Raw genomic sequence first — 12458 nt, 5'->3', positions numbered from 1 at the left:
GGGTTCACTTAGTTTCTCACTCACTGCTGCTACCAGCTGCTGGATCAGGGGTTCACTTAGTTTCTCACTCACTGCTGCTACCAGCTGCTGGATCAGGGGTTCACTTAGTTTCTCACTGCTGCTGCTGGATCAGGGGTTCACTTAGTTTCTCACTCACTGCTGCTACCAGCTGCTGGATCAGGGGTTCACTTAGTTTCTCACTGCTGCTACCAGCTGCTGGATCAGGGGTTCACTTAGTTTCTCACTGCTGCTACCAGCTGCTGGATCAGGGGTTCACTTAGTTTCTCACTCACTGCTGCTACCAGCTGCTGGATCAGGGGTTCACTTAGTTTCTCACTCACTGCTGCTACCAGCTACTGGATCAGGGGTTCACTTAGTTTCTCACTGCTGCTACCAGCTGCTGGATCAGGGGTTCACTTAGTTTCTCACTGCTGCTACCAGCTGCTGGGTCAGGGGTTCACTTAGTTTCTCACTGCTGCTGCTGGATTAGGGGTTCACTTAGTTTCTCACTGCTGCTGCTGGATCAGGGGTTCACTTAGTTTCTCACTCACTGCTGCTACCAGCTGCTGGATCAGGGGTTCACTTAGTTTCTCACTCACTGCTGCTACCAGCTGCTGGATCAGAGGTTCACGTAGTTTCTCACTGCTGCTACCAGCTGCTGGATCAGGGGTTCACTTAGTTGTTTCAGGTTGTTTTTACCTCATTTTAACACCTGATGGTTTTATATTATCTGTAAAACCGTAGAACGTACGTCCAATGAAACTTTATGGGCGTAAATCCTTCAAACATTGAATATTTTTAACTTTATTTGTGCACACTGACATTTCACCGTTTTATTTAGTTTAATTTCTGCATAAATAACGAGCTGCAGCTTTGCTGAATCGGCTTTATTCCATTTCTCACCCATGAAGGCGGCCCAGTGCAGCGCCCGGCCGTCCTTCTTATCAAAGGCGTTGATGTTTGCTCCTTTGCTGAGCAGCAGATTCACCATCTGACAGAAAGAGAGGAGAGGAGGGCTTAGTGGGAGCTATGGGAGGTATCCAGTATGTCTGCAGTGAGTGGGAGGGTCTTTATTCATCAGCTGTTGCATAAACACCGCAGAGGACCCGCCGTTCAGCTCGGCTCCAAAAACCTGCCGCCTCTTGCTTTTAATTTTAGATCTGGAACATTTGTGAATGATTCTGAGATATGCAGCCCACTTAGTAACCTCAGTGACACAGCTGCGCCCGCCCACCTGTTCATCCAACCAGAATAGCACAAAGGCCGGTGACATCACAGCCCGTTAACAAACAGGCTGTGTTCGAAACCGCATACTACATACTCATCGATCAGACAGTATGCAGAGCATTTACCCACAATGCATTTCCTTCCTGCCCGAGCTGAAATCAGCCGGCCTGAAGCTGATTTCTCTTAAGCTCTAAACTCTGTAAACTTTAGCAACATTTGAAACATTTTCAGGAGAGAAAGTAGTCGTTTAGACCCCCAACGTGTTGAAAACCTGACAAAATACCGGCTATTTACAATTTTGTTCCCACGAATTCGGCGCTACTAAAGCTAGCCGCAGTGAGCAACGCACTTCCTGTTATTTTCACAAAATAAAATACCCGTTGCCTTTTATCATAGGGAAAGCCATTACCATACAATTAGTGCTTTTGTTTTGAAAACAGGAAGTGAACCTACCCTCGTTGTAGCTAGCTTGAAACTGCCGTTTTGACAGGAAATGACGATCGGCGACGTCACGTTACGTTGCATCTTGGGTAGTTTGAGTATGAGTAGTAACCTCATGATGCATACCCAACATTTAGGAGAATCTAGTATGCATCCGGGAACTTAAAAAAAGTTAAAGTTAGTAGTAGAAGTATGCGGTTTCGAACACAGCCCCTGTCAAAACGGCAGTTTCAAGCTAGCTACAACAAGGGTAGGTTCACTTCCTGTTTTCAAAACAAAAGCACCAATTGTATCGTAATGGCTTTCCCTATGATAAAAGGCAACGGGTATTTTATTTTGTGAAAATAACCGGAAGTGCGTTGCTCACTGCGGCTAGCTTTAGTAGCGCCGAATTCGTGGGAACAAAATTGTAAACAGCCGGTATTTTGTCAGGTTTTCAAAACGTTGGGAATCTAAACGACTACTTTCTCACCTGAAAATGTTTCAAATGTTGCTAAAGTTTACAGAGTTTAGAGCTTAAAGGGGAACTCCGGGGCATTTGAAGCGTGTTTCCATTGCTAGAGGTTGTCAAATACTGCTAGTAGGACACAGAGAGGTCCAGATCTGTGCTCCCTGTGTGAAGATCGCTCTGTCCGCACAGCATGTCATGCGAGGCTAATACGTGGTGGCTAAGGGGCAAGCGCTAACCCTTCCACGTAAAACAACAACTTGCACACAGCAGAAACGTCACACCACTTTATAACCCATCCGACAATAAAGTCACAAGCCTTACCATCAAAACCATATGCATGGTTCTCACATTACTGGCATGGGGACGTTACAAAACAACTGTATAAACAGCATGTCACTCACCGGCTGGTTGTAGGCTCGCGCATGTGAAAGCCCAAAAGAGTCGATGGACGATAATCACATATACAAAACAATTATCTTCTCTAGAAAAACTACGTTCAAGTATTTAAAACATTACAACAATATTACTGGGCATGTATTGTTGTAATGTTTTAAATACTTGAACGCAGTTTTTCTAGAGAATATAATTGTTTTGTATATGGGATTATCCTCCATCGACTCTTTTGGGCTTTCACATGCGCGAGCCTACAACCAGCCGGTGAGTGACATGCTGTTTATAAAGTTGTTTTGTAACGTCCCCATGCCAGTAATGTGAGAACCATGCATATGGTTTTGATGGTAAGGCTTGTGACTTTATTGTCGGATGGGTTATAAAGTGGTGTGACGTTTCTGCAGTGTGCAAGTTGTTGTTTTACGTGGAAGGGTTAGCGCTTGCCCCTTAGCCACCACGTATTAGCCTCGCATGACAGGGTGTGCGGACAGAGCGATCTTCACACAGGGAGCGCAGATACGCATCTCTCCGTGTCCTACTGGCAGTATTTGACAACCTCTAGCAATGGAAACACGCTTCAAATGCCCCGGAGTTCCGCTTTAAGAGAAATCAGCTTCAGGCCGGCTGATTTCGGCTCGGGCAGGAGCGAAATGCATCGTGGGTAAACGCTCTGTATACTGTCTGATCGATGAGTATGCAGTATGTAGTATGCAGTATGCAGTATGTAGTATGTAGTATGTAGTATGCAGTATGTAGTATGCAGTATGCAGTATGCAGTATGTAGTATGCAGTATGCAGTATGTAGTATGCAGTATGTAGTATGCAGTATGTAGTATGCAGTATGAAGTATGTAGTATGCAGTATGCAGTATGCAGTATGTAGTATGCAGTATGTAGTATGCAGTATGTAGTATGCAGTATGCAGTATGCAGTATGTAGTATGCAGTATGTAGTATGCAGTATGTAGTATGCAGTATGCAGTATGCAGTATGTAGTATGTAGTATGCAGTATGTAGTATGCAGTATGTAGTATGAAGTATGTAGTATGTAGTATGTAGTATGTAGTATGTAGTATGAAGTATGTAGTATGCAGTATGTAGTATGTAGTATGCAGTATGTAGTATGCAGTATGTAGTATGTAGTATGCAGTATGTAGTATGCAGTATGTAGTATGTAGTATGCAGTATGCAGTATGTAGTATGCAGTATGTAGTAGGCGGTTTCGAACACAGCCACAGTCCTGCCGTACCTCGGTGTGGCCGTTCAGGGCGGCGTGGTGCAGGGCGGTGCGGCCGCCGCGGTCCGACACGTTCACGCTGCTCAGCAGCGGGATGATGGCCTCGGCGCACCGCAGAGCGTTGTTGGCCGCAGCCACGTGCAGCGGCGTCTGCCAGTTCTTGTCCCGGGCGTTCACGTCCGCTGAGTGGCGAATCAAAGCTCGCACAGCCGACTGTGGACGAGAGTCAGAAACAGATGTTATATCACAGAAAACCTCTGTAACCAGCAACCAGCCAATCAGGAAACAGGATGTAATCAAACAGCGTCGTCCCCCGACATTTATCTGGCGTCTCCTGGTTCATTTCAAACCGCATTCATTTTATCTTCATGTTGCTCTTTATTTTAAATAAAATATTTAATATATAATATTTATTTTGCCTTTAAGGGCAAAAGGGGAAAAAACTGAGTAAATACATCCATAAATGTTTAAAAAATACAAAAATAGATCAAAAATGTTTGATGAAATCAAAATAAAATAAAGAAAAAGATCATTTGGAGGGAATAAATAGATCAAAACGATGTAAAAGTAAGTAATACAGAAATAAATAAATTAAATAAATTCTAAATAAACGGTGACTTTAACACAAGCTCTGATAAATCCATCAGAAATCCAAAGTATTTATCATCACATAAACTGATTTATTTATATATTTATTTCAGATTGTGGCCGTTTCAGTCCTCCACAGATGAAAAGCTGAAATTCTTTAAAACTGTTCATTTCTCAGGCTTTAAATAAGAAAATTAATGACATGAACCTGAATGAGCCATCAACCACCAGCCAAACGATCATTTCTAACATCTGCTTGAAACCGGAGAAAACAACGAGGAGCCAAATCAGAGAAAAAGAGGAAAAATGTATAACGTTTGAGAGCATTTCAGAGTAAAGAAAAAAAGAAAATATTGTACAGTGTGTCCATTGTAAAAGCCAGTTAGCTTAGCAAAATAACACAACGCCAATGCTACAGCATCTCTGCAGAAAGCAGCCAGTTCACATATTGAATCCACTGAGCGGAACAAACACAAGGGAACACGTTAGCATTTTAATGGAAATCAGTCGGCTTGTTAGCTGAGAAGGAAGCTAGCAGAGAACAGAAGGAAGCTAGCAGAGAACAGAAGGAAGCTAGCAGAGAATAGAAGGAAGCTAGCAGAGAACAGAAATAAACTAGCAGAGAACAGAAGTAAGCTAGCAGAGAACAGAAATAAACTAGCAGAGAACAGAAGTAAGCTAGCAGAGAACAGAAATAAACTAGCAGAGAACAGAAGTAAGCTAGCAGAGAACAGAAATAAACTAGCAGAGAACAGAAGTAAGCTAGCACAGAATAATAATAATAATAATAATAATAATAATGACGACTTGGTTTCATATAGCGCCTTTCAAGTAACCCAAGGTCGCTTTACAAAAAGGAGATGGGGCTAGGGAATAGAGGAAAGAAGAGGGGAGGGGGTAGAAATGGGGATGGGGCCAAGGTGATTAAGGACCATAGGCCTCAGTGAATAAGTGGGATTTGATGTGCTTTTTGAACGTTTCCAGTGTGGGAGCTTGGCGGATATGGAGAGGTAGACTCTTCCAAAGGGTGGGGGCAGCAACACAGAAGGCTCGGTCTCCAAAGATCCGTAGTCTGGAGCGGGGAGTGACGAGCTGGTTCTTGTCAGAGGACCTCAGGGACCTTGGTTGGGAGTGTTGCTGGATGAGATCGGAGAGGTACTGGGGAGCAAGAGTGTGGAGGGATTTGTATGTGAGGAGTAGGATTTTGTAGGTGATGCGTGACTTCACTGGGAGCCAGTGAAGGTGTTTCAGTGTGGGGGTAATGTGTTGCCACCGCTTTGTGTTGGTGAGGATCCTGGCAGCCGAGTTTTGGACACGCTGTAGTCTGTCCAGTGCTTTGTTTGGAAGACCATAGAGGACACCATTACAGTAGTCCAGACGGGAGGTGATGAAGGCATGGATCAGAGTCTCTGCAACTGGGTCTGACAGTGAGGGCCGGAGTCTGCAGATGTTTTTGAGATGGAAGAAGGCGGATTTGGTGGCGCTACTGATATGAGCTTGGAGTGAGAGGTTACAGTCCAGGATAACACCCAAGTTGCGTACTTCTTGGGACGGCCTGATGGTACAGCCATCAACATTCAGTAGGACATCCTCAACTTCCTTGGACTGAGATGGAGAGGCCACCACCATGAGCTTTGTCTTGTTGTTGTTCAGTTTGAGTAGGTTGGTGGCCATCCAAATCTTAATGTCTCTCAAACAGTGAACTAGTGATAGGGGAGGGAGATGGGCAGATGGTGTAGTGCTAATATAGAGCTGGGTGTCGTCAGCATAGCAATGAAAACTGAGCCCATGTTGGCGGATGATCTGGCCGAGAGGGAGCATATAGATGGTGAACAGCAGGGGGCCAAGCACTGAGCCTTGGGGCACGCCGTGGTTGACTGGAGCTGGGGTCGAGTTGGAGTCCTTGATAGCGATGTATTGCGTCCTAGTGGAGAGGTAGGAGTGAAACTAGGAGAGGGCGGAATCAGAGAGGCCTAAGTGATCATGGAGACGGTGCAGCAGGTAAGTGTGGGAGACTGTGTCAAAAGCTGCAGACAGGTCTAGAACAGAAGTAAGCTAGCAGAGAACAGAAATAAACTAGCAGAGAACAGAAATAAACTAGCAGAGAACAGAAATAAACTAGCAGAGAACAGAAGTAAGCTAGCAGAGAACAGAAGGACACTAGCAGAGAACAGAAGGACGCTAGCAGAGAACAGAAATAAGCTAGCAGAGAATAGAAGGAAGCTAGCACAGAACAGAAGTAAGCTAGCAGAGAACAGAAATAAACTAGCAGAGAACAGAAATAAACTAGCAGAGAACAGAAATAAACTAGCAGAGAACAGAAATAAACTAGCAGAGAACAGAAATAAACTAGCAGAGAACAGAAATAAACTAGCAGAGAATAGAAATAAGCTAGCAGAGAACAGAAGGACACTGAGGCTTGGGCTGGGACAAATAGTGGCTAATTTCTGTTGTTTTAAAAGATATCTTAAAATGAAGTTCAATGCTTTAATCTGTTCCATTTTGTGGAAAATAACCCAATGAACAGTTCATATAAAGACAGTCTTTTTCGACAGAATACTCGAAACCTTCGTGAAAACTGTGGTTACTTGCTGTCGAATAAAAGAAAACGTGCTGAAATCGTCATCCTGACTAAATCCCTAAATAAATTCTAATTTGGTGTCGCGTTCGCAGCAGCTCGTTGAGGTTTTATCGTGAGATTTTTCAGTAAAAACACTGAATTCGGGGAATCTTTTACACTTAATTTGAAGCGTAGGGGATTTCTGCTGGCACTTCTGGGATATTTTAACCACTGTTGTGACCAGGAGGAGAGGAAAGTTTTCCCAGAATCAAGACGAGCTGAAGAGGAAACACAGAGGATCGAAGGCAGAAGCAAAGCAGCGAAGAAGGAAGGAGGAAGTTAAGAGCATTTCTACTCTAAATCAAAGCCCTGATGAGGACATATCTGAACAAATCTAATGTTCTGTCTGAATTCAAACTGCACCAACAATATTGAAAAACAAAAAAAGGTATCAAGACGATTTATTCCACGTTCAGAAGTTTCACGTTGAGAGTGAAACACTTTAGTGTTGCTTCACCGGAGCGTCGCTAAACTCTTGGTCACCCCTTTAAAACTCAGCGAGCAGCTATTCAAACCATGCTGAATTACCAGTTTGGGAGCGATACTGGGAGCGATGCAGCTGGTTTTATGGCTCCGACAGATTCATGAAGCATGAGAGCATGTAAGGAAGCTGGGTGAGGCCAAAAAGACCCGCTAGGTGAACAGGTGTGTGTGTGTGTGTGTGTGTGTCCTTCACTTACTGTTGAGTGAGGACCAAGTCAAGTTTTTAACCAACAGAGTGAGGTCATTTTTACATAGTGAGGACATTTTGGCCAGTCTTCACTTTGTTTCCCTTCTAGATGACCTCCTTAGGTTATATAGATGCTATCCTCTAATTTTGACACTTAGGACCTCAGAATGTCCTAAGTGTCCTAATTTTTCACCCCTAAAGTTTAACACAGATTAAAATCTTTTTCTGCATGTTTTGTGCTTCTCAAAAATCTGAAGCAGTGTATTGGATCACTACGCCACCGAGTGTCTGGAATGACACTTTGTTTGTTTCTGAGTGAACTAGAAATACTGGTCCTCACTTTGTGAGTGGTTTCACTCAGTTCTTACTCAGCTATGAGTGCAAGAATGTGTGTGTGTGTATGTGTGTGTGTGTGTGTGTGTGTGTGTGTGTGTGTGTGTGTGTGTGTGTGTGTGTTCACCTCGCCCCGAGACGCCACCGCACGATGCAGAGGGGTGACCCACATGTTATCTTTGGCGTTGACCCGGGCCCCTGCAGCGTGGAAACAGGAGTGAACATGGCGTTAAACGGGACGTGAGGACGGACACACTTTTACCTTTCAGCTCAGACACGTCAGGTGACTTCGGGTTGAGACGTAAAGTAACACAAACAAAGCTTCAATCTGCAGTTGGTTCATTAGTTTTAACCTTAATTTAAAAGGACACGGCTGTGTTCGAAATCGCATACTTCCATACTACATACTGCATACTACATACTGCATACTCATCGATCAGACAGTATGCAGAGCGTTTACCCACAATGCATTTCGCTCCTGCCTGAGCTGAAATCAGCCGGCCTGAAGCTGATTTCTCTTAAGCTCTAAACTCTGTAAACTTTAGCAACATTTGAAACATTTTCAGGCGAGAAAGTAGTCGTTTAGATCCCCAACGTGTTGAAAACCTGACAAAATACCGGCTGTTTACAATTTTGTTCCCACGAATTCGGCGCTACTAAAGCTAGCCGCAGTGAGCAACGCACTTCTGGTTATTTTCACAAAATAAAATACCCGTTGCCTTTTATCATAGGGAAAGCCATTACCATACAATTGGTGCTTTTGTTTTGAAAACAGGAAGTGAACCTACCCTCGTTGTAGCTAGCTTGAAACTGCCGTTTTGACAGGAAATGACGATCGGTGACATCACGTTACGTTGCATCTTGGGTAGTTTGAGTATGAGTAGTAACCTCATGATGCATACCCAACATTTCGGGCAATCTAGTATGCATCCGGGAACTTCTCGCTTACTCAAACTCGCATACTAACTCAAAAAGTTAGTAGGAGTAGTAGGAGAAGTATGCGGTTTCGAACACAGCCACTGACTCAGATGGAGCGTCTATTTCTGCCTTCAATTTCTAAACTATGGAAACAAAAAAAAGTGTAGAAGAAGAAGACGACCCCAGGAAGGAGCCATGCAGCTTACCAGAGAGGATGAGGAGCTCGGTGATGTCGGCATCGCCCAGGAAGGCTGCGGCGTGCAGCGGGGTGCGCTTCTCTGCATCCTGAGGGACACACGGGGACACGTTATGAGACGACGGGCCCCTGAAGAAGGGCCCCTGCTCTGCAGTGCAGGAGCAAGACGTCCCACACAGCTGAGGACAGTTTCCAGCTCCACAAACTTTTAAAGACGGCGAGGAAATCTCAAAAATCTGGATCAAAACAACGGCGCTTTTTCCCAAAAATGTGTTGACTCACTCGGGCCCAAATGGATCTCAGCTGCCTGGTTTTCAGCCAGAACCAAGAAACGGCTCCCAGAATGTCTCAGAATGCACTTCAGGACTACTTTTAAATGATTTCTGATGAATTTTAATGCGTCCATCTGATCCAGCGACACAAAACCAGCTGAAACTGACAGTGTTTACAGCTCAGGCCCGAAGGTTCTGGAACAACCTGCCCGATTAAATCCACTCTGACGTCTTAAATAGAGTCAAATAGAAAAATACTTTATTCATCCCCTATTGGAGGAAATTTTTTTTTAAAAAAGACACTTTTCCTGATTTTACCTTCGCTTGAATCATATATGAACTGTTTCATCACTTTAAAATATCTCTACTTATCTGATTAAATCAGTTTTTAATGACTTGAATTCTCTTTTTTGTAGCTGTTCTTTGTGTTTGTTTTACGTCTGTTGGTGATTGGAACGGGTTTAGACTGGGTTTGGACCTGTTTTAGACCGGGTTTAGACCTGTTTTAGACCGGGTTTGGACCTGTTTTAGACCGGGTTTGGACCTGTTTTAGACCGGGTTTGGACCTGTTTTAGACCGGGTTTAGACTGGGTTTGGACCTGTTTTAGACCGGGTTTAGACTGGGTTTGGACCTGTTTTAGACTGGGTTTAGACTGGATTTAGACTGGATTTAGACTGGATTTAGAACGGGTTTGGAACGGGTTTAGACTGGGTTTAGACTGGGTTTAGACTGGGTTTGGAACGAGTTTAGACTGGGTTTGGAACGGGTTTAGACCGGGTTTAGAACGGGTTTAGACTGGGTTTAGACTGGGTTTAGAACGGGTTTAGACTGGATTTAGACTGGATTTAGACTGGATTTAGAACGGGTTTGGAACGGGTTTAGACTGGGTTTAGACTGGGTTTAGACTGGGTTTAGACTGGGTTTAGACTGGGTTTAGAACGGGTTTAGAACGGGTTTAGAACGGGTTTGGAACGGGTTTAGACTGGGTTTGGAACGGGTTTAGACTGGGTTTAGACCGAGTTTAGACTGGGTTTAGACCGGGTTTAAACAGAGTTTAGATTGGGTTTGGAACGAGTTTAGACTGGGTTTGGAACGGGTTTAGACTGGGTTTAGATTGGGTTTGGAACGGGTTTAGAACGAGTTTGGAACGGGTTTAGAACGGGTTTGGAACGGGTTTAGAACGGGTTTGGAACGGGTTTGGAACGGGTTTGGAACGGGTTTGGAACGGGTTTGGAACGGGTTTAGACTGGGTTTAGATTGGGTTTGGAACAGGTTTAGACTGGGTTTAGATTGGGTTTGGAACGGGTTTAGATTGGGTTTGGAACGGGTTTAGATTGGGTTTGGAACGGGTTTAGAACGGGTTTAGAACGGGTTTAGAACGGGTTTGGAACGGGTTTGGAACGGGTTTGGAACGGGTTTGGAACGGGTTTAGACTGGGTTTAGATTGGGTTTGGAACTGGTTTAGACTGGTTTAGATTGGGTTTAGAACTGGTTTGGAACAGGTTTAGATTGGGTTTGGAACGGGTTTAGACCGGGTTTGGAACGGGTTTAGACAGAGTTTAGACCGGGTTTGGAACGGGTTTAGACCAGGTTTGGAACGGGTTTAGACTGGGTTTGGAACGGGTTTAGACTATTCCAAACACTTTTTTATCTTTTTGTTTGGTCTTTTTGCAGTTTTTTTAGTATCTTTGTGTTTCTTTACAATTATTTTGTCTCTTTTTGTGCCTCTTTGCAGTCGTTTAGAACCTCTTTGTGTCTTTTTTGCAGTTCTTTTTGTATCTTTGTGCGTCTCCTGACTGTTTTATGTCGCATGTCTTTGGAGCCTCTGTATTTGTTATCTCGTGTCTTTTGGGGTTTTTTTTCCCCCCAAACTGGTCCCAGTGGTGGGGGCGGGGGGGGCTTTGGAGACCATCCATCATCTTCCACTTATCCGAGTTCGAGTTGCAGAAGCAACAGGAGGGAATATTGTGACCACCATATTTTAAAAATCAAAAGCCAGTGTGGTGTTTATTCCACTTCACTCAAGAGAGAACCATAAAAAAACTGAGCTGCAGCCTGGATATGAAGTCGAAGAAGCAGAGGAAGAACAAAGCTGCAGAGTTACATTTATAAGCTCCGTCCAGTGGACCCGTTCGGTGATCCGTCCACAGGCAGGAAGTGGGTGCTTGGGATATTTTCAGTGATTTTTCCTGCAGCTGCTTTCAGTTGAAGCTCAATAAAACACCAGAAATATACCCAACAGGAGCCCCGTGTAAACAAACAAAAGCTCTGCTTACATTTACCTTTACCGACTAAAACAAGCACCAATAAGCACATTTTTCTCCTCTTTAACCAATTTATATGCATTTTAAATCGAGTACAGTTTACACCACAAGATGCAACATGGGCTTGAACTCATGTTGGCTTAAATATGTCTGAAATATGCCAGAAGACGAGCTTCACATTGTGTCCATTCGGCTGTAACGGGAGCAGCCGAGGCTGCAGAAACTCGGCTGAGGTGGACGGCCCACTTCCTGCTACACGTGTTGTCCATCGACACGCATGTAAATAAACACACGCTCTGAACTTTGGCTTCCCTGACCTGCGGCCCCTCCTCCCGCTCTGAAACAGGAAGTGGGGGTTGAACAAGGAGGAGAAGAAGATGGATACCATCGAGTGGGGTTTGATTTCCCTAAAACCCGATTTTGAGTTGACACGCAGTGAAAAAAAGCAGCTGTATTTCTGGAGCTGTTGAGGGAGAATGAGATAATGAAAATGATTTAATTTATTATTTAATCAGTGCAAGTTGTGACCTACATTTTGAATAATTTAAATGTATTATTATTATTATTATTTATATATGTGTTTATTTACTTATTTATCTTTATTATTTTCATTATTTCATATTCATTGCACAGTAATTTGCTGACTAATTACTGTGGTTTAATGCATCTTTTTTAATCATTTAATTATTATTTTCTTTACTGCCATATGTTTCAGATGTTTAAATTGGTGGATGTTGTTATATTAACATGAAAAACCAATAAATATATGTTTAAAAAAATAAATAAATACATCAACAATATTTCTGGAACTGTTGAGGGAGGGACAATGAGATAATGAAAATGATTTAATTT

At 43.6% G+C, this 12458-nt stretch overlaps 1 protein-coding gene across 3 annotated transcripts in view; it reads right to left on the bottom strand.

Annotated features, from left to right (window-relative positions):
• The window catches only part of ankrd44 (ankyrin repeat domain 44), a 57174-nt gene that overhangs the window by 28941 nt on the left and 15775 nt on the right, over positions 1–12458 (bottom strand). For all 3 annotated transcript variants that reach the window (XM_075480227.1, XM_075480228.1, XM_075480229.1), the window contains exons 3-6: positions 9080–9158; positions 8083–8153; positions 3757–3957; positions 904–991 (exon numbers count right to left, since the gene is read on the bottom strand). In XM_075480227.1, the coding sequence (XP_075336342.1) occupies positions 904–991; positions 3757–3957; positions 8083–8153; positions 9080–9158 (439 nt within the window). The remainder of the gene's footprint in view (positions 1–903; positions 992–3756; positions 3958–8082; positions 8154–9079; positions 9159–12458) is intronic.

The sequence above is a fragment of the Odontesthes bonariensis genome, chromosome 12 (genome assembly GCF_027942865.1).
Source record: "Odontesthes bonariensis isolate fOdoBon6 chromosome 12, fOdoBon6.hap1, whole genome shotgun sequence".
NCBI classification, from domain to species: domain Eukaryota; kingdom Metazoa; phylum Chordata; class Actinopteri; order Atheriniformes; family Atherinopsidae; genus Odontesthes; species Odontesthes bonariensis.
This window is presented reverse-complemented; position numbering and strand designations above follow the sequence as displayed.